Here is a 26,956-nt window from a genome sequence, read left to right as displayed (position 1 = left end):
ATCAGGTGCGCACTAAAGAAATAACATCAGACAACACACAGTCAGATGTAAACTCTCCTTGATCAATCTATGGCTCAGCTCTAAGGGCCTTTATTTAATCAGAACACAGGTTTATATAACCCCTGTAAGGGGGGCTCGGTTAGCTCTGAGATGGGAGTGATTGTATGTATTCTATTGGTTAGTGGGTTGGGCAATGATCTAGTCCATGGGCGGATCCATGAGGTCATCAGGGTGGGTTGGTCCATGAGGTCATCAAGGTGGGCGTCACTGTGGGTGGATCCATGAGGTCATCAGGGTGGGCGTCATCTTGGATACCAGCACATGGTGTGCTGAAACAGGAAATGGCAGCCATCTTTAGTGTCCCACTGGTCATCTTGGATATCAGCACATGGCATGCTGATACAGGAAATGGCAGCCATCTTTAGCGGCTCACTGTGATCTAAGAAAGCTTATGTAAAGTTAAACAGTACACGTTATGGGTCGCTTCTCTCAATTTCTTATATCTTGAGGTTAATTAAGTATTTGATCTTATGGCTCTCCTCAACAGTACTGTAAAAACAGCTTTTCACTTGCAAACAATACCACACCAGCTCTGTAGACTCCAGAGTTTCCCATAACAGCTGATCATCTGATGGTAGAGGAGAAAAAAACACAATTTCAAATTAGAAAGGTTTTCTTATAATGAGCCATATAAAATCACTGATAAGCATGGGTTTTTTTTCCATTTGGAACATCACTGATAACATGGTCCCAATGGAAAAAAAAATGCTTATTTCTTTTTTTTTTTTTTTTTTGTAACTCATAGCATCCAAGAAGAAAGTTCTATGGAACCTAAAAGAAATACCGCAGCTTCACCCACAGCACATCGTACACATTCTGTAGGTTCAGTCTATTCGGAAAGAAACCTGCAATCCAGACTTTCAGGACTCTCTTTCACTTTGCTGACACCAGGATTCCCTTCAGGTTTTTGTGAAAAATCCATACAGAAAAAACGCTGCAAAACTGCGTCAAAAATCCACCGTGCGCACATGGCCTTATCGATACAAGGTAAGAAGCCGTCTGTTTGGTTCTAACTCAGTATCTACCGGTAATTTGCCAATGAAGTGTGATTGGTCATTTCTCCATAATTTCCACCTTGATTTTCAGGAAATGAAAAATATTGAATATATTATGTAAACAATATTAAAGAAGCAGAACTAGGCATGTTAACTAAGAAATGTAGGTCCAGTAGAAAAAAATATTCTAAAGGTCTATATTTATTAGCAGAAGTAAAAAGGATATATAATCCGAGACAAAAAAGTAGTAAAACTTGAATTACAATGACAAATTCAGGGATGCGTTTCAGTCTGTAAAGATCTTAGTGCTTAATAATGCTCCATTGAAAAAAGGAAAAAAGGTCCCTGTGACCTTTGCCTTGTCCCACTGCAGTACTTTGCACTGTTCTCGACAGAGCAGAAAAAAGTACGCTTGCGCAGAAGCATGATATCAGGGGAGACTGTGTGGATGACATAGGAAGCGTCATCCACACCAAGCAAGAAGGAGGACGGCATTGTAAGAAGAGCAACACCCATCGGACCTGACCACCCTGTGGGTGAGTATTATAACAGGTCTTTTCTTGTCTTGCAGGCCAGATTGGGGGCATATACACAACACGTTAGAATGCTGTATATCAGGGTTGAAAAGTGGTGGCCTTATCTCAAATGGGACAAAATTGGTGACAGGTCCGCTTTAAGCTTAACCCCTTTAACCCCAAAGCCAGTTTTCACCTTCCTGACCATTCTACAATTCTGACCAGTGTCACTTTACGTGGTAATAGCTCTGAAACGCTTTAACGGATTCCACTCATTCTGAAATAGTTTTTTTTGCGACATGTTGTTCTTTATGATAGTACTAAAATTTATTCGATATGACTTTCATTTATGTGTGAAACAATGTAAATTTGGCAAAAAATTTTGAAAATTTTGCAATTTTCATTTTATTTTTATAACCTTAAATCAGAGCATTATGTCACACAAAATAGTAAATAAATAAAACTTCCCACACGTCTACTTTAAAGCAGCACAATTTTGGAAGCATAATTTTTTTTTTTTAGTAGGAAGTTATGAGTCATAAGGGGTAGAAGTTCACCAGTCATTTTTCCAACAAAATTTACACAACCATTTTTTTTTTTTTAAGAACCACCTCATACTTGAAGTGACTTTAAGAAGCCTATATGACCAAAAATAGCCAAAACTTACACCAATCTAAAAACTACACCATCAAGGGGCTCAAAATCACATTCAAGAAGTTTATTAACCCTTTGGGTGCGTCACAGGAATTAATGGAATATGGAAGGAAAAAAATTAACATTTACGCTAACTTTTTTCATAAACCTTTTTTTTTTCAAATTTTTTTTTATTTTCGCAAGGGTAACGGGGAAAAAATAGACCTAAAAGATTGTTGTGCAATTTCTCCTGAACATGCAGATATCCCATATGTGACATAAAATCACTGTTTGAGCGCCATTTATGACCTTTCAAATATAAAATTTGCAGGATTAATTATCGGACGCGATGTCGCATTTGGAGAGCACCTCATGTTCCCTCAGGGAACTTAACTAGATGTGTGGTGAGCACCTTGAACCCCCAGGTGCTTCACAGAAGTTTATAACGTTGAGCCGTGAAAATAAAAAATCAAATTTTTCACACAAATGTTTTTTAGCCCAAATTTTGCATTTTCATGAGGGTAACAGGAGAAATTGCACCTACCAATTTGTTGCTCGATAATGGCAAAAAAACTACTGTTTTGGTGCACGACCGAGCTCTTAAGGGAAGGAGCGCCATTTGACTTTTTGAATGTAAAATTTGCTCAAACCATTAGCGGACGCCATGTTCGTTTGGTGAGCCACTGATGAGCCTAAACAGTGGAAACCCCTGAAAAGTGATACCATTTTGAAAATTAGGCCCCTCAATAAACTTGTGTAGATGTGTGGTGAGCACTTTGAAACCCCCCCCCCCCCCCCCCCCCCCCCCCGGGGTACTTCACAGAAGTTTATAACATAGAAAATTGTGAAAATAAATAAAATCAATTTTTTGCCACAAAAATGTTCTTTTAGCCCCACATTTTTTATTCTCACATGGGTAACAATAGAAAATGGATCCAAAAATTTGTTGTGCAATTTCTTCTGAGTACGCAGATACCCCATATGTGGGGGGAAACTACTGTTTGGGCGCACTGCAGGGCTCAGAAAGGAAGAAGTGACATTTTGGAATGCAGATTTTATAGAAATGGTCTGCTGGTGTCATGTCACATTTGGAGAGCCACTGATGTGCCTAAAGAGTGGAAAACCACAACAGTGCGCGATTTTGTAAACTAGACACCTCAAGGAATTTAGCTAAATGTGTGGTGAGCACCTTGAACCCACAGACGCTTCACAGAATTTTACAACATTGATCTGCGAAAACAAAAAAATATATATTTTTCCCACAAAACTGTTGTTTTAGCCCCATATTTTTTCAATTTCACAAAGATAGCAGGAGAAAATGGCCCATAATATTTCTTTCGCAATTCCTCCTGAGTAGAATGATGCCCTATGTGTGGTCGAAAACTACTTTTGAGGCACAGTGCAAGGCTCAGAAGGGAAGAAGCGCCGTATTCGAGTTTAGATTTTGCTCTACTGGTTTGAGGGTGCCATTTCACATTGGCATAGCCCCTGAGGAGCCAGAACAGCAGACCTCCCCCCCATACGACCCCATTTTTTAAACTACAACTCTCAATGAATTCATATTGGGGTGCAGTGATCATATTGACACCACAGGAGGGTCACAGAATTTTATACTAGATTTTACATTTTCACACTTGGAAATAGGTAAAAATTGCACCAAAATTTACCCCACAATTTACACTGAATGTAGAAATATGTAGCTGTACTCACCATATAGCGAGACTCGGGAGGGACTGAGTGCTATTTGCCTCCTGGAACCCTATTTACCTCCTGGAGTGCAGATTTTCCTAGAATAGTATGTGGACTCCATGTACTGAGCCCCAAGGGCTAGAAGAGCAGAATTGCCACTCAAGTGACCCCATTTTGCAAATTATACCTGTTTAACAATTACCTACAGGTGTAGTGATGATTTTGACTGCATGGGTGTTTTCCAGAAACAAGCAGCAGTGGATGCTGCTGAGAGAAAATTGCAAACTGCCATTGTAGTGACCAGTACGTTGTAATGACCAGTATGTTGTGGCCAGGTCGTGCTTCTGGAGACATGCACCCGAAAATTAGGCGAGCTCTCATCTCTACAGAAATGCCAAACATATGGACGCTAACAGTGGTTTTAGGCACATTGTGGTGCTCAGAAGGGAGGGGGCATTTGGTTTGGGGAGCGCAGAATTTGCTGGATTTCTTTTGGGAAGCGAGGAGCCATAGCGCTTTTCCAGGGGCTTTGTGCTACCAGTAACATGGAAGCCCCTATATTTCCATTCACAGATGACAGGCTTGAGTGGGGACTTGCTTTATTTCTAGATTTATTTGAATCTTTAGTTAGGAACATTTTACATAACATTTGAGATCACATTTATCCTGTGCTGTATGTTGAGCACTTACTTTGGAGATTCCATCTAACTCTCTGAGTGATGTGATTCAGATAAAACCTCGAGGGAGCCACTCACTATAATGAGTCAGCAGAGTCATTCTGGACTCCGTCTGGCCTCTGTTCAGTGGTGTCCTTCTTTTCAGAAGTACACAAAACTGTGGCCGAGTGCACTTTTATGCACCCCTAATAACATGAACACCGCTGGATCACAGGTCCTATGGCGTATATAGTGCCTCTCTCTGCCTCATTATAGGGAACCTTCTGCCGGAGATTCCGTCTCAATCACTTATTTCATAGATTTATATAGAAACTCCGATGTAAGCGCTCTGCGCAGAGCACAGGATAGAGCCGAGCCTTAGTGAGATCTTTGGGAGGCAGAATGAAAAAATCAACAGCAGGTGAAAAAATGGTTTTACTTATTTTTACGTCGTTCCTCATTTGGTATAAGTGATTAGGCAACTTTATTCTTTGGGTCAGTGAGATTACATCGATACCAGATTTGTATCAGGTTCTTATGTTTATGTTTAGCTTTTTTGCAAACACTAGCTTTTACATTGCCATATTTTGAAAGCTATAATTTTTACATATTTGGTGTGACAGTCATGTGAGCACTTGTTTTTTGCCATTGCCATTTTTATTAGCACCATTTGGTGACATTTTTTGATCGCTTTTCTATTCAGATTTTTGAGAGGCCGAATGAACAAACACCAGCAATTCAGGAATTGCTTCTGTTTTTTTTTTATAACATTCTGGGTTTGGTAAAATTGATAAGGCAGCTTTATTCTTCGGGTCAGTGCTATTACAGCGATACCTCATTTTAAAAAAAAAATGTATGTTTTGGCGCTTTTACACAATAAAAACTATTTTATAGAAAAAATAATTATTTTTTCACCACTTTATTTTGATAACTATAACTTTGTTATTTTTCCGCTGATTGAGCTGTATAGTGGCTTATTTTTTGCAGGATAAGATGCCATTTTCAGTAGTACAATTTTTATTTACATTCGTCTTTTCAATCATGCGTTATTTCACCTTTTTGTTCAGCGGTATGATGATAAAGCACCTCTTCTTTTTTTTTTTTTACGGTGTTCACTAAAGGGTTTAACTAGTAGTAGTTTAACCTCTACTGTGGGTAAAATCCTGGAGGGCATTCTAAGGGATGCTATACTGGAGTATCTGAAGAGGAATAACCTCATGACCCAGTATCAGCACGGGTTTACTAGGGACCGTTCATGTCAGACTAATTTGATCAGCTTCTATGAAGAGGTAAGTTCCGGACTGGACCAAGGGAACCCAGTGGATGTAGTGTATATGGACTTTTCAAAAGCTTTTGATACGGTGCCACACAAAAGGTTGATACATAAAATGAGAATAATGGGGATAGGGGAAAATGTGTGCAAGTGGGTTGAGAGCTGGCTCAGGGATAGGAAACAAAGGGTGGTTATTAATGGAGCACACTCGGACTGGGTCGCGGTTAGCAGTGGGGTACCACAGGGGTCAGTATTGGGCCCTCTTCTTTTTAACATATTTATTAATGACCTTGTAGGGGGCATTCAGAGTAGAATTTCAATATTTGCAGATGACACTAAACTCTGCAGGGTAATCAATACAGGGGAGGACAATTTTATATTACAGGATGATTTATGTAAACTAGAAGCTTGGGCTGACAAATGGCAAATTAGCTTTAATGGCTATAAATGTAAGGTCATGCACTTTGGTAGAAGTAACAAGATGTATAACTATGTGCTTAATTCTAAAACTCTGGGCAAAACCGTCAATGAAAAAGACCTGGGTGTATGGGTGGATGACAAACTCATATTCAGTGGCCAGTGTCAGGCAGCTGCTACAAAGGCAAATAAAATAATGGGATGTATTAAAAGAGGCATAGATGCTCATGAGGAGAACATAATTTTACCTCTATACAAGTCACTAGTGCGACCACACTTAGAATACTGTGCACAGTTCTGGTCTCCGGTGTATAAGAAAGACATAGCTGAACTGGAGCGGGTGCAGAGAAGAGCGACCAAGGTTATTAGAGGACTGGGGGGTCTGCAATACCCAGATAGGTTATTACACTTGGGGCTATTTAGTTTGGAAAAACGAAGACTAAGGGGTGATCTTATTTTAATGTATAAATATGAGGGGACAGTACAAAGACCTTTCTGATGATCTTTTTAATCATAGACCTGAGACAGGGACAAGGGGGCATCCTCTATGTCTGGAGGAAAGAAGGTTTAAGCATAATAACAGACGCGGATTCTTTACTGTAAGAGCAGTGAGACTATGGAACTCTCTGCCGTATGATGTAATGAGTGATTCATTACTTAAATTTAAGAGGGGACTGGATACCTTTCTGGAAAAGTATAATGTTACAGGGTATATACACTAGATTCCTTGATAGGGCGTTGATCCAGGGAACTAGTCTGATTGCCGTATGTGGAGTCGGGAAGGAATTTTTTCCCCAATGTGGAGCTTACTATTTGCCACATGGTTTTTTTTGCCTTCCTCTGGATCAACATGTTAGGGCATGTTAGGTTAGGCTATCGGTTGATCTAGATGGACTTAAAGTCTTCCTTCAACCTTAATAACTATGTTACTATGTAGTGCGATAGTTTTGTAGGTTGGGTCATTCCGGACGTGGTGACAACAAATATGAGTACTTTTTTTTAATAAAAATATTTATTTATGGGTACAATATATTTTTTTTATTATTATTTTGTGATTTTAAAAAAATATTTTTACAATTTTTATTCACTTTTTTACTCTGTCCCACTATGAGACTTTCACTTTTTTATCCCTATGCTGTACAAAACTCAGCGCTGCACTGACAAACTTATTAGATCATGCGCTGAGAATGATCTAGCAAGTTTGCTGGCTTTGACGAAATCGGTTCACCATAGCAACGATCGGGGCCCCCGCAATGATTTAGTGGGGGGGCTGATCCAAGGGCAGAAGGGGCTTCCTCCCTCTGCCTACTTTCTAAATGCTGTGATCGATTGTATGATTTTTATATAATTAAATTGCATTTTATTGCATGAAATAAGAATTTGATCACCGACCAACCAGCAAGAATTCTGTCTCTCAGGGCATGTACCCACGTTCAGGAATTGCTGCTTTTTTTACTTTGGTATTTATGCACACACAGTCTTAAACATTACTTAAAATCCTGCAGGGTACACAAGGTCCCCCTGCTCATGCCAGCACATGTCCAGGCCCGTTTGATGTTCCCCAGTGACCATTTGGATGATCCAGAGGAGGCATGGGAGAAGGTCATTTGATCAGATGAGACCAAAATAGAACTTTTTGTTATCAACTCCACTCGCCGTGTTTTGAGGAAGAAGAAGGATGAGTACAAACCCAAGAACACTGTCCCAACTGTGAAACATGGTGGGGGAAACATCATACTTTGGGGGTGCTTTTCTGCAAATTGGACAGGATGACTGCACAGTATTGCAGAGAGGATGGATGGGGTCATGTATCACAAGATTTTTGCCAACAACCTCCTTCTCTCAGTAAGAGCATTTAATATGGGTGGTAGGTGGGTGTTCCAGCATGACAATGATCCGAAAAGCCAGGTTAACTAAGGAGTGGCTCCGTAAGAAGCATTTCAAGGTCCTGGAGTGGCCAAACCAGTCTCCAGACCTGAACCCAACAGAAAATCTTTGGAGGGAGTCAAATTCAATGTTGCCCAGTGACAGCCCCGGAACCTGAAAGATCTGGAGAAGATGTGTATGGAGGCGTGGGCCACCATCCCTTCTGCAGTGTGTGCAAACCTGGTCAAGAACTACAGGAAATATCTGACCTCTGTAATTGCAAACAAAGGTTTCTGTGACAATTATTAAGTTCTATTGTATCAAATACTTATTTCATGCAATAAATGCAAATTAATTATGTAAAAATCATACAATGTGATTTGGGGGATTTTTGTTTAAGATTCTGTCTCTCACAGGTGAAGTGTACCTACGATAAAAATTACAGATCTTTCCATTCTTTGTAGCTGTAATCTGATTATTCTTTTGTATTTTTTTTCAGATGTACAAGATATGCACAGTCATTTTATTTTCTGTAAGTATAAATTTATTTTCTATCATTTTAGTCTCATCGTGAGCTTGAAAAGTAATGACTTTTTTTGTTATAAATAATGCTCTTAATATAAAAGAAGGAATGTAACTTAATAACCCCTTGACCTGCCTTTTAAACTTGAGTTCAGGGCATATTGAGTATGTCATCGTCGCACTGTGTGGCATCACAAAAGGGACACTAGTACTGTAGGGGAGGAGGGGTACTATTACTGTGTGGGGCACCAAAGATTGTCAGATCTACACAAAAAGTTCCTTTACTCCTGCAGAAGCCAGATTAGTGGCGAAACCTGGGAGTTTGTGTGTTATTGTTTTTTTAAACAAACGAAGTAATGCTTCGTGTTCTGCAAACACATCGATATAACTATTGCAGCAATAGGAAAGTTGAAAAATAGTGATTTTCAATTAGACAGAAAAATCTGCACATTAGGGACTCAGTCCATCATTTTTACATTAATAACACTGGTCAACAGCATTTTTGGTGCCAAAGATATTTCATCGAATTTAGGGTATTTTTGGGGTGCTGATTCTGAATATGTCATCAGTTTTGCCAGATTGGCTCAAGTTTTTGAGATTTTTGGTATCTTATTTATAGCACTTGTTGGTAAATGCGACGCATCATCTCATTAATTTCTTTGGATTAGTACTTGAACTGAGCAGTTCTCAATATAGTTTTGTGTTAATTAGTGTTCTAAAAGTTTGTTCATAGCTTGATTTTTGCACTAACTTTATGTTGTTGTCTGTTTTCCAGTGAAAAGCATGAACTCATCAAGAAGAAGTTGTCTTAACGATCCAGACTCATTCTGTTACATTTGTGGTGAATACACACTGCCAAAACATAGAAGAAACATAACAGACTTCGTAAAAAAAGTGTATTTTGCCTATTTTGGGGTTATGCTTGGGGACCAAGACAAGTTTTGGGCACCACACATAGTGTGCAAAGCATGTATCGAATTATTACGAAAATGGAGCAAAGGACAAAGAAAAAGCTTCAAATTTGGTGTTCCAATGGTGTGGAGAGAGCCAAAAAATCATCATGATGACTGTTATTTATGGTAAACACAGGTACAGGCACATCTTCACAATGAGGGACAGGCCTTCTTGCAGATTCCATGTTACTCCCATTTTCGTTTCTTATGCTTATTGAATCCTTGCACTTGCACTGCACAGAAATAACAGTCATCATGATGATTTTTTGGCTCTCTCCACACCATTGGAACACCAAATTTGAAGCTTTTTCTTTGTCCTTTGCTCCATTTTCGTAATAATTCGATACATGCTTTGCACACTATGTGTGGTGCCCAAAACTTGTCTTGGTCCCCAAGCATAACCCCAAAATAGGCAAAATACACTTTTTTTACGAAGTCTGTTATGTTTCTTCTATGTTTTGGCAGTGTGTATTCACCACAAATGTAACAGAATGAGTCTGGATCGTTAAGACAACTTCTTCTTGATGAGTTCATGCTTTTCACTGGAAAACAGACAACAACATAAAGTTAGTAGTTGCCAGAAGAAATTGCGCCATAGCACTCACCAGGTTGCAGTTCACGTTCTCTTTATTGGATTACACACAAAGACATCTTCACGGCACAGGGTGTGGGAGAGTGCAAGACAATAGCAGACGAGACGACGGCCGTTTCGCGCTGAATGAGAGCGCTTCTACGGGTCTATCTGAGAGGAAATGACGCCACATTAAGAAGGTAAGTAATTACAATACTCCTCCTGCGTCAATTTCCAATCAGGTGTGAAAGTGCACAGTGCTATTAAAAACAACTTAAAACAAGCATGAAATGCATCGCTTAAGAATACAATTTATACATGATGACATTTTTTAAATAGAAGAAAAGAAAACAAGAAGAATAACAGAAAATTCACTGCGGGAACTACACCATAATCACAGCGGTGGTAAGCAACCATTATATATAATTGTGATCAAAACATGAATTATCACAGGACCTGTGAAATAAAGAGAAACATTTAGAAAAAAATAACTCCGTATACAAACATAATCAAATGAATGCTACTAACGAATTATAAAAACGAACATACGGGACAACATTATTTCTCAATCCTAGATTTAAAGGAAAACAGACATATCTACTCTGTCATTCATGCCAGCGGGGCCAGTAGCTCGCGTACGTAGAATCCATTTAGTCTCCTGTCGTAACAGTATATTATGGAGATCGCCTCCCTGCGCAGGGAGAAAAACTCTCTCAATACCTGCAAAGGTCAAAACGTCTGGGTTCCCTCCATGAATCTCTCTGATATGATCAATCAATCTCGGAACACCCTTCCCCGAACTAATCGACTTAAAATGTTCTCTAAACCGTACATATAATTTCCGAATGGTTTTACCAATGTAGAACCTTTTGCACGGGCAGAACACTACATAAACTACATACTCCGTTTTGCAGGAAATAAATTGTCGCACAGTATGCACAACAGGACCAATATTTAATGCTTGTCCAGTTATATGAAACCGACAATAGTGACAATGGCCACATCGATAATTCCCCTTCGGGGTGGCTCGTTCTAGCCACATAGTTCTATCTATTGTCACTCGATTGTGTATCAGCATATCTCTAATACGGGTCCCTCGTCGATTCGATATTAATGGGCCACCTTCAGTTTTACCCACCAATTCTCTATCTCTCTCCAAAATATGCCAGTGCTTTCGAATTATTGATCTGATCTCTCGATCTAACGGACCGAATTGAAAGCTAAAAGTAAATTGTCGCTCGGACCTGTTCTGCCTACTTTCTTTTTTGCCCTGTGATAAAGCTTTAACCAGGCTCACCGCAGATTCTAGCACCTCATCAGGGTAACCTCTATCATGCAACCTGGTCAAAAGTTCTTCCGACTGTCGCTCAAAACCTTCTTGTGTGTTATTGGTACGTCGCGTTCTCAATAATTGGCTGTATGGCAGCGATCTTTTTATATGATTGGGGTGAAAACTATTATAGTGTAAGATTGAGTTTACTGCAATAGGTTTTCGAAAAACTGATGTACATAACCTATCCTGTATCACCTCCACAAATACGTCTAAAAATTCCAGATTGGTGCCCCCAAATTTATGGGTGAAAGACATACCCATTGTATTGTCACTATTCAGATAGTCTACAAATTGGTTGAACTCGATTTCGGTGCCGTCCCATACCATGAACAAATCATCGACGTATCTCACAAAGAGTTTTATGTGAATCAGGAACTTATTTTTTTGTGAATAGATATAGTCCTCTTCGAAGACAGCCATGTACAGATTGGCGAATGTACATGCAGCCGGGGTCCCCATGGCAGTCCCAGTGGTCTGCCTGTACCAGATGTCAAGGAAAGTGAAGGCATTGTGGCTTAATATAAAGTCCAAGCCTCCACATACAAATTCAATATATCCTTGACTATTATTTGTGGTATTCAATATACGTCTAATAGTATTCACACCCAATCTCTGGGGAATATTAGTGTACAGGCTGACCACGTCAATGGAGGCCATGGAGAACCCCGGCTGCCATTCAAAGCCTTGTACCTGATTCAAAAATGAATTAGTGTCCTTAATGTAGGACGGCACATCAGACAAAAGAGGACGTAGGAGCCAATCAATGTACTGGGATAAAGGCTCTGTTAAGGAGCCAATCCCAGATACGATTGGTCTCCCAGGGGGGGCAATCAAAGATTTGTGAACTTTAGGGAGGTAGTACCAATGGGGTTTGATGGGAAAGTTGGGAAGTAATTTCTCTGCTTTCCCTTGTGGAATAACCCCATTTTCTACAGCTATTCTAAGAAACGTGCATAGTTCACTTTTATACTTAGAAGTTGGATCACCTTGCAATTTAATATAAGTAGATGTATCTGACAATTGCCGATTGGCTTCAGCCAAATACATTTCTTTTGGTAAGAGAACGGTTTTTCCCCCTTTGTCTGCAGGGCGGATAATTACATCCGTCCAGCTAGTTATTTCTTTTAAGGCCTTATTCTCCTCATTTGTTAAATTGGGGGCAGCTTTTTTGTATATCAGGGCCTCCATGTCTTTCAAAACAAGGGTTTCGAATAAATCTATCATGTTGCCCGGGGAAGTTGGGGGCATGTATGAAGAAGGCACTCCACCTAAAAAGGGAGAAATCTCACTATTACTAGGCATAGAAACATTACTGTCTAACATAGGATGATTAAGGCTGAGTAGAAATTTAGCATCATCATGAAAATCTGCCAATACTTCGTTTTGTGTATTTGCCATGAAACCTAGAGGTCCCACCTTACAAGGGTGTTCTCCTTCAAAGCTGCTTGGCTCTTTAGTGCTGGAACGAAAAAACTTATATAGATGCATTTTTCTTGTCGCCTTAAACATATCTATCTGGAAAGAAACAAAGTCAAAATTATCGGGTACACAATAATTCAAGCCTTTTGCAAGTAAAGAAAGTTGGGCCGGATTCAATATACGATGGGTTAAATTCACCACACAGTCATCAGGAGAAACTCTCAATATCGTTCCTGTCTCCATGAGACGAATTTCCTTTTGCGTCGCCATTCGGGACCGGTGTTTCCGTTGGCCCCTCCGTGTTTTCCTCCTAAAGGGATCGATGTAGTAGCTTGTGCTTCAAGGGGAATTTCACCTGGGGAGTCCATGTTAGTGGATAAACTCTCACTCAGGCTGGAGTCAGATTCTGTCGTTAAATAATCTCTGCTATTTGGTGGATGAGATTTCTTCTTTTTGTTAAAGCTCCTCTTGCGTTGTCTAAATCTACTTCCTTGGGTGTGCATCATAGAATTGTCTTTGTATCCTTTATTCCAGGAGAAAATATTATTAGATTCATAGTCATTTTTGTCCCGTAAAAACTTGTCTCTTTTTCTTTGTTTCGTTTCTGCTTGTACAAGGACTAGCCTGGAATCCAATTTCTTATTAAAGGCTGCCCATTGACTTTCCGACAATCTGCTCTTAAGTTCAATTTGTGTTTTGGAAATGTCGGTATTTAGTAGTTCATAATTTTGTACATTTGATTTCAAAACCAATTTTAAAAGGTCTTGAGAACATTTGAGCATGATTTGCTCCCATTCGATTTTAAAAGCCGCATCACCGCTGTGGTGAGAAATCTCCTTCCATACTCTTAGACCTCTGGGAACCCGATTATTATCCACATACGATTGTAACGAGTTATTTGTCCAGAAGAGTCTAATCTCTCTCTCAGAGAGGTTAGTAAGTTTGTATTCTAATGATTTAGTACTAAGCATATGCACTTCGTCCGCTTTTTCGCACTCTTTAAAATAATTACCAGCATCTTCCCGGCCGGCTCGTAAACTGCCCCGTACAGGTGCTGCATCAGACTCCATAATGGTATCAAATCAATCAGTAAAAGTCTTGCTATACCATATAATCACGATGCTCTATAATCATATAATCATGTATCACAAGATTTTTGCCAACAACCTCCTTCTCTCAGTAAGAGCATTTAATATGGGTGGTAGGTGGGTGTTCCAGCATGACAATGATCCGAAAAGCCAGGTTAACTAAGGAGTGGCTCCGTAAGAAGCATTTCAAGGTCCTGGAGTGGCCAAACCAGTCTCCAGACCTGAACCCAACAGAAAATCTTTGGAGGGAGTCAAATTCAATGTTGCCCAGTGACAGCCCCGGAACCTGAAAGATCTGGAGAAGATGTGTATGGAGGCGTGGGCCACCATCCCTTCTGCAGTGTGTGCAAACCTGGTCAAGAACTACAGGAAATATCTGACCTCTGTAATTGCAAACAAAGGTTTCTGTGACAATTATTAAGTTCTATTGTATCAAATACTTATTTCATGCAATAAATGCAAATTAATTATGTAAAAATCATACAATGTGATTTGGGGGATTTTTGTTTAAGATTCTGTCTCTCACAGGTGAAGTGTACCTACGATAAAAATTACAGATCTTTCCATTCTTTGTAGCTGTAATCTGATTATTCTTTTGTATTTTTTTTCAGATGTACAAGATATGCACAGTCATTTTATTTTCTGTAAGTATAAATTTATTTTCTATCATTTTAGTCTCATCGTGAGCTTGAAAAGTAATGACTTTTTTTGTTATAAATAATGCTCTTAATATAAAAGAAGGAATGTAACTTAATAACCCCTTGACCTGCCTTTTAAACTTGAGTTCAGGGCATATTGAGTATGTCATCGTCGCACTGTGTGGCATCACAAAAGGGACACTAGTACTGTAGGGGAGGAGGGGTACTATTACTGTGTGGGGCACCAAAGATTGTCAGATCTACACAAAAAGTTCCTTTACTCCTGCAGAAGCCAGATTAGTGGCGAAACCTGGGAGTTTGTGTGTTATTGTTTTTTTAAACAAACGAAGTAATGCTTCGTGTTCTGCAAACACATCGATATAACTATTGCAGCAATAGGAAAGTTGAAAAATAGTGATTTTCAATTAGACAGAAAAATCTGCACATTAGGGACTCAGTCCATCATTTTTACATTAATAACACTGGTCAACAGCATTTTTGGTGCCAAAGATATTTCATCGAATTTAGGGTATTTTTGGGGTGCTGATTCTGAATATGTCATCAGTTTTGCCAGATTGGCTCAAGTTTTTGAGATTTTTGGTATCTTATTTATAGCACTTGTTGGTAAATGCGACGCATCATCTCATTAATTTCTTTGGATTAGTACTTGAACTGAGCAGTTCTCAATATAGTTTTGTGTTAATTAGTGTTCTAAAAGTTTGTTCATAGCTTGATTTTTGCACTAACTTTATGTTGTTGTCTGTTTTCCAGTGAAAAGCATGAACTCATCAAGAAGAAGTTGTCTTAACGATCCAGACTCATTCTGTTACATTTGTGGTGAATACACACTGCCAAAACATAGAAGAAACATAACAGACTTCGTAAAAAAAGTGTATTTTGCCTATTTTGGGGTTATGCTTGGGGACCAAGACAAGTTTTGGGCACCACACATAGTGTGCAAAGCATGTATCGAATTATTACGAAAATGGAGCAAAGGACAAAGAAAAAGCTTCAAATTTGGTGTTCCAATGGTGTGGAGAGAGCCAAAAAATCATCATGATGACTGTTATTTATGGTAAACACAGGTACAGGCACATCTTCACAATGAGGGACAGGCCTTCTTGCAGATTCCATGTTACTCCCATTTTCGTTTCTTATGCTTATTGAATCCTTGCACTTGCACTGCACAGAAATAACAGTCATCATGATGATTTTTTGGCTCTCTCCACACCATTGGAACACCAAATTTGAAGCTTTTTCTTTGTCCTTTGCTCCATTTTCGTAATAATTCGATACATGCTTTGCACACTATGTGTGGTGCCCAAAACTTGTCTTGGTCCCCAAGCATAACCCCAAAATAGGCAAAATACACTTTTTTTACGAAGTCTGTTATGTTTCTTCTATGTTTTGGCAGTGTGTATTCACCACAAATGTAACAGAATGAGTCTGGATCGTTAAGACAACTTCTTCTTGATGAGTTCATGCTTTTCACTGGAAAACAGACAACAACATAAAGTTAGTGCAAAAATCAAGCTATGAACAAACTTTTAGAACACTATTTAACACAAAACTATATTGAGAACTGCTCAGTTCAAGTACTAATCCAAAGAAATTAATGAGATGATGCGTCGCATTTACCAACAAGTGCTATAAATAAGATACCAAAAATGTCAAAAACTTGAGCCAATCTGGCAAAACTGATAGCATATTCAGAATCAGCACCCCAAAAATACCCTAAATTCATTAAAATATTTTGGACACCAGAAAAAAAATTTTTTTTTGTTGACCTGTGTAATTTAGTAATTGTCGGGTATATTACATTATTCATTTGAAATAATACCTAACAAAAGTGATCTTTTAATAATGCTAGTGGATATGATTGCAGTAGGGTAACTTTCTTCTGTCTATTCGGACATTAGTACATGCATGGTGTGTACCCTACCTCCCCTCCAGAGTTGGAATCCTGTTGTTTTGGGACATAACATTACATATATTATTTTTATTTTACTGAATGTTATACATTTTCTCTAGATTTACAGATATCAGCGATAACAGTTTGGATCATGCTTGGCATTTCCATGATTGTTATGGGTAAGTTGATTATGTGAAAGGTCCTGAGAGGCAAGGGAGACTAGTTGGAAAGGCGGGTCTCCTGACTTCTCCCCGCCCACTCCCCTTGAGTGACAGGTCTCTCCTTGTGTGCATGTATAGGGAGATACCTGTCAGTCATTACTATACCCTGCTGAGCAGGTGTGGACCTACCATTGGAGCATCCACACAGCGGCCTAAGAGGCAGGCGGCCACATCCAGCTCCAAAGCAAGTGGAATTTTGCATTCTGATGAATTGGACTGTAAAGGGCCCATACACTATTCTGGCACAGGGGCTTCTTCTGTTTGTGTCCACCAGTGCTGCTGAGCCAGCTGCCAGTCAGTGTCATTGCGTGGTTACAGCTGCCACTCTTCGTGCTGTCACCAGTGACTGTAATCGCCTGTGTGACTGAAAGCTGGCGGCTCCTGGGAGAAATAAAGCTCATTTTCTCCCAGGTGCTGCACCTTCATAATGCTATCGACCTGCAGATTAGCCCCATATCTCTAGGTTAATAGTATTATCAGGTTCCCTTTAACTTCAGTTTATGCATATTCTTATCCGATATATCGAGCAAAAGACACAATTTGTCTAAGACTTCCGCGTTTCTTTCTTTTTTTTTTTTTTTTTTATTAACAGGAGGTCTGTACAAAAACGATTGCCTCATTCAGCCGAAAATACCGATATTCCTTTTGGGGACAGGAGTTACTCACGTTGTGATTTCCACCATTCTACTTCTAAGAATCTTACGGCATCTATTTAGTGTATGTTTAGACAACGTGATGTTTGTATTAATATTTTGCTGGTTCGCTGCAGGTATGTATTTATATATTTTTAAAGAAAGACAGTCTTAAAGGGAATCTGTCACGGGTTTTTGTTTCCCCCATCTGAAAGCAGAATGATATAAGGGCAGAGACCCTGATTCCAGCGATGTATCACTTACATTACTAGTTGCTGCAGTTTTGATAAAATCACGGATTTATCTTCTGTAGATATAGCAGTTCTCTGAATGCTGAGCTCTGTATAACCCCGTCCACAAAACTGATTGGCTGCTTTCTGTGTACACTGTGCATATGCAGAAATATACCAATCAGTGGTGGGGGCGGGGTTGGACTACAAGGCAGCAGGTTTACTAGTCCGCTAGCGATAATCTCCTGCTGATAAAAGTGACTTTATCAAAACTACAGTAAGCAGCCCAGTAACTGACACATCACTGGAATCAGGTTCTCTGTCTTTATATCATGCGCCTCTCAGATTAGGTAGCAAAAACCTGGTGACAGATTCCCTTTAATAAATTCCCTTTTGTATGTTACTTATACCGCTCATCCTATGCTGTAATAATGTCATCATTGCTGCATAAATGTGAGATTTTCCAGCTCCAAAGTTCAGGTCCTCATTGATTTCAATGGGATTCAGGTTTAAGTTCTGGTATCCGAACCGAACTTTGGAGTAAAGTTTGGTTGGGTACCAAAACCTGAATTTCCACAGGTCCGTCCATCCCAAACATCCACAGGTCCGCCCATCCCAAACTTCCACAGGTCCGCTCATCCTGAACTTCCACAGGTCTGCCCATCCCGAACTTCCACGGGTCCGTCCATCCCGAACTTCCATGGGTCTGTCCATCCCGAACTTCCACAGGTCCGCCCATCCCGAACTTCCACAGGTCCGCCCATCCCGAACTTCCACATGTCCGCCCATCCCGAACTTCCACATGTCCGCCCATCCCGAACTTCCACGGGTCCGCTCATCCTGAACTTCCACAGGTCCACCCATCCCTAACTGGGAGTCAAAACCGCCATCTTTCAGATTTTCAAATTGCATTATATTGTAAAGATGATGCGGTTTTCCACCATGGATTTTACTCATTGAAGATATGGGGTGAAATCCAAAGTAAATCTTCAGCACAGCCTATGGCAAAATCTGCCTAGACAAACTGTGGGATTTTTTTCCAGAAACTGTGAGCCCAACTTAAAATTAATTTCCAACTTTGATACAATTTTTTTTTGTTAACTTAAAGGGATCTTCTCTCATCTTGTTAAAAGGGTTAAATTGCAAAGTTTTTGTTAAAACAAATCAAGACGCTTTGCAATTCACTGCTTTTTAAAAATATTCTCCGTTCTTGTAAATGGAGGAATCTTATATGTATACCTGGCCAGAATAAATCAGCTTCAGAGGATGTGCATTCTTCTGATTCTGCAGAGGCAGCTGCTTTTACTTGGAGCGAGGTAGAGCGCACAGTTTGGACCAGTGTCTCAGCCACGCAGAGTCCGAACTGTCATTTAATCAGGAGCGCAACGCCTCCGACAGGCAGGAAACTGGTAGGCAGAAGAACATCGCCAGCTGTAAGCATGCCCTTGCATTTTGACTGACAGCCAGTTCTACACTGATACACTGCAGATCTGGCTGTCAGTCATAGTGGCGCTGTGTGCTTACGGCCACCGCTCACTGTATAGTGAGCAATGACTGTACCCGCACCAGCATGCCTGAATGACTGAAAGTCGGCTCTACACTGATACACTGCAGATCTGGCTGTCAGTCATAGTGCCGCTGTGTGCTTACGGCCACCGCTCACTGTATAGTGAGCAATGACTGTACCCGCACCAGCATGCCTGAATGACTGAAAGTCGGCTCTACACTGATACACTGCAGAGCTAGCTGTCAATCATAGTGCCGCTGTGTGCTTATGGCTGCCGCTCACTGTATAGGGAGCAATGACTGTAGCCGCACCAGCATGCCTGAAAGTCGGCTCTACACTGATACACTGCAGAGCTGGCTGTCAGTCATAGTGCCGCTGTGTGCTTACGGCTGCCGCTCACTGTATAGTGAGCAATGACTGTAGCCACACCAGCACGCTTGAATGACTGAAAGTTGGCTCTACACTGATACACTGCAGAGCTGGCTGTCAGTCATAGTGCCGCTGTGTTCTTACCGTCGCCGCTTACAGTTTAGTGAGTGACGACTGTAGCTGTGCCAGCCTGTTTGTATGGCTGAAAGTCAGCGGCTCTTGGGAGAAATAAAGTCCATTTACTCCCAGGTGCTGCAGTTTTAGTAAAGCAGCCAAGTACCTTCATAACACTATTAACCTGCAGATACTTCAGTCCGGTTAAACCCCTTTAAATGCATTTTACAAAAACATTTTTATAGGTGGGTTCAATTTAAAAATGTTGGCTCTCCTGGCTTCTACACTTTATTTATCACATCAAATAACTGACTGAATGGTAAAAATAAAAAAACAGAGGTGAAATGTTGCACATGGGTGAATAAAAATCGAATGGGTTATCTAGGACTATATATATATATATATATATATATATATATATATATATATATATATATATACACACACTATGTTCCAAATTATTATGCAAGTGACATTTTTCTCTGAGTGTCCTAAATGGTCGGTGCAAATGACAGTCAGTCTAATAAAAGTCATCACCCCTTAGCGTATACATTGAATTTTATTGAAGAAACCTCCCAATGATAACAGTATAATCTCTAAAATGAATAAAAACTCAAAATGCACTGTTCCAAATTATTAGGCACAGTAGAATTTCTAAACATTTGATATGTTTTAAAGAACTGAAAAAAAGAATTTGCAGGATTAGGAGGTCACATTCACTGAACAAAAAAGCTATTTAACTCCAAAACATCCCAACAGGTCAAGTCAGAATAGCCACCCAGAGCTGCTGTTTTGATGTTAACTGCCTCCCACCCTCATAGATCTTTTGCTTGATGATAATCCAAAGGTTCTCGATAGGGTTGAGGTCAGGGGAAGATGGTGGCCACACCATGAGTTTATCTCCTTTTATGCCTATAGCAGCCAATGACTCAGATGTATTCTTTGCAGCATGACAGCATGAGATGGTGCATTGTCATGCATGAAGATGATTTTGCTCCTGAAGGCACGTTTCTGCTTTTTATACCATGGAAGAAAGTTGTCAGTCAGAAACTCTATACACTTTGCAGAGGTCATTTTCACACCTTCAGGAACCTTAAAGGGTCCTACCAGCTGTTCTGGACCAAAACATGACTCCTCAACCTCCTGGCTGACGTCGCAGCCTAGTTGGGACATGGTGGCCATCCACCAACCATCCACTACTCCACCCATCTGGACCATCCAGGGTTGCTCGACACTCATCAGCAATCAAGACTGCTTGAAAAATCGTCTTCATGTATGTCTGGGCCCACTGCAACCATTTCTGCTTGTGATCACTGTTTAGGGGTGGCCGAATAGTAGGTTTATGCACCAAAGCAAGCCTTTGAAGGATCCTACACCTTGAGGTTTGAGGGACTCCAGAGGCACCAGCAACTTCAAATAACTTTTTGCTGCTTTGTAATGGTATTTTGGCAGCTGCTCTCTTAATTCAATGAATTTGTCTGGCAGAAACCTTCCTCAATATGCTTCTATCTGCATGAACTCTGTTTCAGTCATAAATCTCTTCATAGTATGATGATCACTCCTAAGTTTTCGTGAAATATATAATTTTTTCATTCCTTGTCCAAGGCATTGCACTATTTAACACTTTTCAGCAGCAGAGAGATCCTTTTTATTTCCCATATTGCTTGAAACCTGTGGCCTGCTTAATAATGTGGAACATCATTTTTATGTAGTTTTCCTTTAATTAGAATCACCTGGAAAACTAATTATCACATGTATTTAAGATTGATTTCAGTGATCCATTGAGCCCTGAGACACAATACCATCCATGAGTTTATTTGAAAAACAAAACGTTTAAATCTTTATGACACTTAAATCCAATTTGCATAATAATTTGGAACACAGTGTGTATATATATATTTTTTAAGGGCAGGTAGTTGCTATCTACATACCTATTGTGCTCAGCGCCGATCTCTGCCGGTACGGAGTGGTTGACCGCTCCCGCTTGCAATTCTGTGGCTTTTGCTGACGTCGCATCGACATAGCAGTGGCTTCTCTTCTGCTCAGTTCTGTTGACAGTCGGCTTCCTACTGCAGAGCTGCGGGGTGCCGGCTGTCAATCAGCATGATGATGTCGGCAGGCACAGCCCTATCAACAGAGCAGTCTGGAAGAAGACGAGCTGCTGTGTTAACAAGGAGCAGATGAATCGCTGCCAGTTTTTTTGCCCCAGAGTAAAACAAAAATAATAATAATTTAGTCCTGGATTAACCCTTTAACTATTTTTTTCATACATAAAAATCCAAGATAGGTGGCATTCCAAGTGAAGATTTGGTTCCATGCAAACAGTGTTTTTTAATATCCCATGCACACATTATATATATATTATATATATGGGAATATTTAATCATTTCTGTTGTTTTACTTCTAGGAAGTTTCTGGATTTTTAACATGTTTGACCAAAAAGAAGGCAAATGCGCTACAAACCTTTACTTATTTGCATATGGCGTTATGACATTTGAATGGATTGTTTTATGGCTGGCATGTATATTTTATTTCTGCTGTTCCAAACCTAAAGGGTTAGTATCACATTTACTTGTTTCACTGTATTGATACGTTGAGGAAATATTTGTCATCCGGGATCTGAATACAGAACGGTTTATAGGAAAGAGTCAGCACAAATACCTTATAATCCAACCGTTGCTATATGACTACAATGCTGCGCCCAAGGTTTTGCTATTCTTTGTTTTGGATTTTATAAAAAAAAAAAATGTAATGATGATGTGTAAACTGTAATAATTCTAATGATGCCTTTGGAATAAAAGTATATCAAAAGTGAACATGTTTAATAAACATTCACATACTTTACACCAGAATTATTATTTTTTAAACCAACAGTGTAACATCTCACTATCAGTCACATAAGAATATACTTTATATACAACGTTGCCCTATTCTTCACACTTGTGCTTAAAGAGTGAAATGCAAAAAAAAAAAAAATTTAAAGTGGATCCAAAAGGATGACAAACATGTAGCTTTATTGGCAGATTCAAGGAGTTTATGGGTGTTTTTCATATGTGGCAGATTAGTGGAGGTCTGGGTCCTGAGACCCCCAAACAGTGCACATATGGGGAGACAGCAGCACACAGCTCCTGTCTGAGCGCACATAGAGCAGTATATTCAATAGAAAGCATATGCTGCGGAGTTGTGCACTGTTCAGGGGTCTATTGAGTGATCGTGGGGGTCTAAGGATCAGGACCCCCACCGATCTGCAGGCAATTACACTTCTTGCCAAATATTTAAAAAAATGTTGTGGAAGTTTTGCTACTTTTTAAATGTATGTGGCATAGTGATACAGGAAAGATAAATATCTTGGTACTGTGTTAGGCAGTAGATAGAAAAATATTTAGAATTGAGGGTCCTCAGTGGTTGATGCCTTTTAATGGCTAACTGAAAAGATGATAACAAATTGCAAGCTTTCGAGACTACTCAGGTCTCTTCATCAGGCATAGACTAAAGCAAATTCTGAAGAGTCACATATTTATACACAACACAGCACAGAACTGTCATTATGGGAGAGTGATAAGTGATAAATAGTTGTGTCCATAAATATTGGAAAGTTCCTAGATTAGGAGTGAATGTTTTGTTGTCTTCTGATTGGGGTCTGGTTCTGTAATGATGACCCAACATGGTCTGAAGTGCAAATTCCTTAATTGATGTAAAAAGACATAAATCCATGAGACACATTCATTCCTGCACTGAATGTGTCAAAGGTCATCATAAGTTTATATTCCCAGATTCTCCTGTCTCTCTGAGATTTGAAGTTACCTTTCAATACAAGTAATTTCAGGTCCATGGTGCTATGATCGGGCATACAAAAATGTATTGCCACAGGTAGATCCATTCTTTTTTTCTCTTATTGTGTGGCGGTGAGAATTCATCCTTGTCCTCAGTTTTCGCCCTGTATCCCCCACACACAGACCCCCAGTTGGACATTTAGTACAAATAATTAGGTATACCACATTAGAAGTGTCGCAGCTGAAAGTACCTGGGATCTTGTAGTCCTGATGTGAATTGGGGATCTTTATGTTGTCCGTGGTCATTATAAATGGATAGGTTTTACATTTTTTCTGATTGCAAGGAAAGGTTCCTGCAGCTGTTGGAGAGGACAGGGAGCTCTTGACAATGATGCTTCTTAGATTTGGGGGCTGCCTAAAACACAGTAGTGGGCGGTCTGGGAAAATGGATTGTAATCGGGCATCTTTTTGTAGTAAAGGTTGTAATTTCCATGCAGCTCCCCTTAGTGCCTCCAGATTTGGATTGTAGGTAACTACGGTACTAGAGGTACCCGGTTATTTTCTTCTTTAGCTTTGTAATGTAGCAGGTGATTCCTTGATATCCTAGTTGCACTTGTAATTTGGTTTTGAATTGTTCTTGGTTGGTAGCCCTGATTCAAAAAGGCCTTTCTGAGGCGACCAAGGTGTTCATCTCTATCCACGGGGTTGGAACATATACGATTATATCTGATGGCTTGGCTGTAGACAATGGAGTTTTTTATGTGTTTTGGATGGAAACTGTCCCATTTAAGGTATGTTGGGCGGTCGATTGGCTTCTGATACAGGAATGTTTCTATTTCATTGTTCTGCAGCCTAATGAGGATGTCCAAAAAGTTAATTTCAGTGCAGGAGTAGTTGAGTGTTAAGTTGATGGTGCGATGAAATTGATTAAACTGTTCATGAAACGTCTTTAGCTGTGGCTCAGACTCCGTCCAGATGATTAAAATGTCATCAATGTAGCGGTAGTACGCCAGAGGCCTGATGGGACATGAGGATAAAAAGTCGCTTACAAGTTTGGCCATGAAAAGATTTGCATACTGTGGGGCCATTTTACTTCCCATTGCTGTGCCAGTCTACTGCAGATAGATCTTCTTGTCAAATTCAAAGTAATTGTGGGTGAGGATGAATTTTATAAGTTTCACCACAGAATCTGCATCAGTCCCTGTGTTTCCCAGGAAGAATTTGCAGGCATTTAATCCATCCTGGTGTGGGATATTGGAGTACATAGATTCCACATCCACCTATTGCTAATAGTTTATTCAATAGGTCAGTTGTGTCCTGAATGTAGCAGAATACCCCTACCCATCCAGATACCTGCTCAGTAAGGGTGCCCACACATGTGGCATAGTGGAGTGGAATAGGAGGAGTATTCCGGCACATGGTGCAAACTTCAAAGAGTTAAAGGAGACCAAAATATCAAACCTTGTAAATGTAAATAGAGGTGGTGATTTGACCTTGAATTTTACTTTAGTTTTTGTTTAGTGATTTTTTTTAAGCCCACCAGAGCACTTGATCCTGCAATATTTACTATTGCAGAACCGTATATTGTTAACCCCTTCACCCCCAAGGGTGGTTTGCACGTTAATGACCAGGCCAATTTTTACAATTCAGACCACTGTCCCTTTATGATGTTATAACTCTGGAACGCTTCAACGGATCTTGGCGATTCTAACATTGTTTTCTCGTGACATATTGTACTTCATGATAGTGGTAAAATTTCTTCGATATAACTTGCGTTTATTTGTGAAAAAAATGGATATTTGGCGAAAATTTTGAAAATTTCGCAATTTTCCAACTTTGAATTTTTATGCCCTTAAATCACAGACATATGTGCAGCGCCCCAGAGTCCTGGTCGTTGCAGTACTGTGGCTCCGCCGCTAAGGGGGGCTATGGTACGTCTGATGGCACTGAAGGAGTTCATCTGACCAGGTATCACAGACACCAATACATTTCACAGTCGGGCCTCCAGGGGGAGCTAAGGGTACTATTCATTAGGCCACTCCTCACATACTGGTAAAACTGGGGGTCAGGCAGGAAGTGAGAGAAGAAAGCTGACTGGGTTGGAACCAGGCAACACCTTGTGGCAGAGGGTGTTGTGGGGGGAAGATTCGGTAGGGTCCCTGTCAGGTTTGGGACCCTGACAGTGGCCTGGCTACCAGAAAGAACGTCACGGGACCGTGCCTGCTCAGCATAGCGGCGGTGCCCAAAGAAAGGATCAGAAGCGAGATATATTGTGCTGAGTGAGAAACGAGATCAAAGCAACAAGGAGAATACCAGTAGGAGTCGTGCTGTAAGACCGAGGCAACATCCTACTGAGGCGCACAGCCGGCGGCCGGAACGCCGAGGAAGTATTTATATATCTAGCTCCGAGCCTACCCGTCATACGGGTGCGTCCCAACCATAACACCGGGAGGGACGGATTAGCAGAACATCATCTAATCGAGTTGTGAGGGAACACGAGAAACAGACACAACAGTTGTGGGGACTTTCCGTAAGCACAGCAGGGGAGGACCACAACACATAGCGCTAGCAGGAAGGCACAGATTTCCACCTGCAAGGAGAACTCTGGAGGTGCCATTGGACCGGCCGGACTTGCGCAGCCTGGTGAACCGTATTCTGGACTGAGGACCCAGAGACCTTCAGTAAAGAGGTAAAGAGACTACACACCTGGTGTCCTCGTTATTTGACTGCGACCGGCACTACACTACCACCATCATCCACATCTATTACTGTACGCCCCTCAGCAGGGTCACGGACCGGGTCTAGCCACCGTGACAACCCCAGAGCAGAGACTCAGAGGCCCGGTACCGGGTACCCCTCGGCCCTGCGGCAGTGGGGGCACTACAACTTGGCGTCACGAACAGAATCTACTTAAGCTTGAAGAATCAGGTCATGTGTGCCTTGGAACTGTGATTTATTATACTTGGAACTGTGATTTATTATACTTGGGACTGTGATTTATTGCAAAGACTGTACTGTGCCATTTACCGCCAAAAGTTCCCGCCAAAAGTCGCCGCCATTGCAGCGCCACGGGGAGCGCAGGGGGAGAAGAAGGGCGTGCCATGGGAGGAGACTACCAAAGCGGCGCCAGAAGTAGCGACCGCCCCCTCCGACTCCTGCTGCGAGAGGACGACCTACCCAGCAGCAGAGGAGAACCGCCCCCTGATCTGCAACGGCGGGAACGAGGTGAAGAAGGAGCTCAACCTCGGAGAAATGGCGGAGCCAGGTGCATGCGTTGCCGCCGAATGCCAGACAGCGACGATGAGCAGCCAGTGCCCGAGCAACGGCGAGGTGATCCCGGCTTGCCCTCACCCATCAGAGGCGGACTCGCGTCCACCGCCCGTGAAGGACCTGAATTCCTGGGAGCCGCCAGTGGAGGAGCCGAGCCTACCTATCCCAGCCACGGAGCCATGGAGGGCGGAACCACATCAAGAGGCCATTCCGGAAGGGCCGCGGTCCGGGCTGCAGCCGATTCCAGTGTCCTCGTCAACGGAACAGATCGACATCGGTGGAATCACATCAGGCGCAGGT

At 40.9% G+C, this 26,956-nt stretch overlaps 1 protein-coding gene across 2 annotated transcripts in view; it reads left to right on the top strand.

Annotated features, from left to right (window-relative positions):
* The window catches only part of LOC143806687 (uncharacterized), a 43,188-nt gene that overhangs the window by 803 nt on the left and 15,429 nt on the right, over positions 1-26,956 (top strand). For both annotated transcript variants that reach the window (XR_013221537.1, XM_077287489.1), the window contains exons 2-6: positions 806-1,047; positions 8,604-8,636; positions 16,660-16,719; positions 17,354-17,530; positions 22,021-22,168. Coding sequence is in view for 1 of the 2 variants with exons in the window: in XM_077287489.1 (XP_077143604.1) it covers positions 825-1,047; positions 8,604-8,636; positions 16,660-16,719; positions 17,354-17,530; positions 22,021-22,168 (641 nt within the window). In the remaining variant the exon portion in view is untranslated. The remainder of the gene's footprint in view (positions 1-805; positions 1,048-8,603; positions 8,637-16,659; positions 16,720-17,353; positions 17,531-22,020; positions 22,169-26,956) is intronic.

This window comes from Ranitomeya variabilis, chromosome 2 (genome assembly GCF_051348905.1).
Source record: "Ranitomeya variabilis isolate aRanVar5 chromosome 2, aRanVar5.hap1, whole genome shotgun sequence".
Lineage (NCBI taxonomy): Eukaryota > Metazoa > Chordata > Amphibia > Anura > Dendrobatidae > Ranitomeya > Ranitomeya variabilis.
The sequence above is the reverse complement of the archived record's forward strand: the minus strand, read 5'-3'. Positions and strand labels throughout refer to the sequence as shown.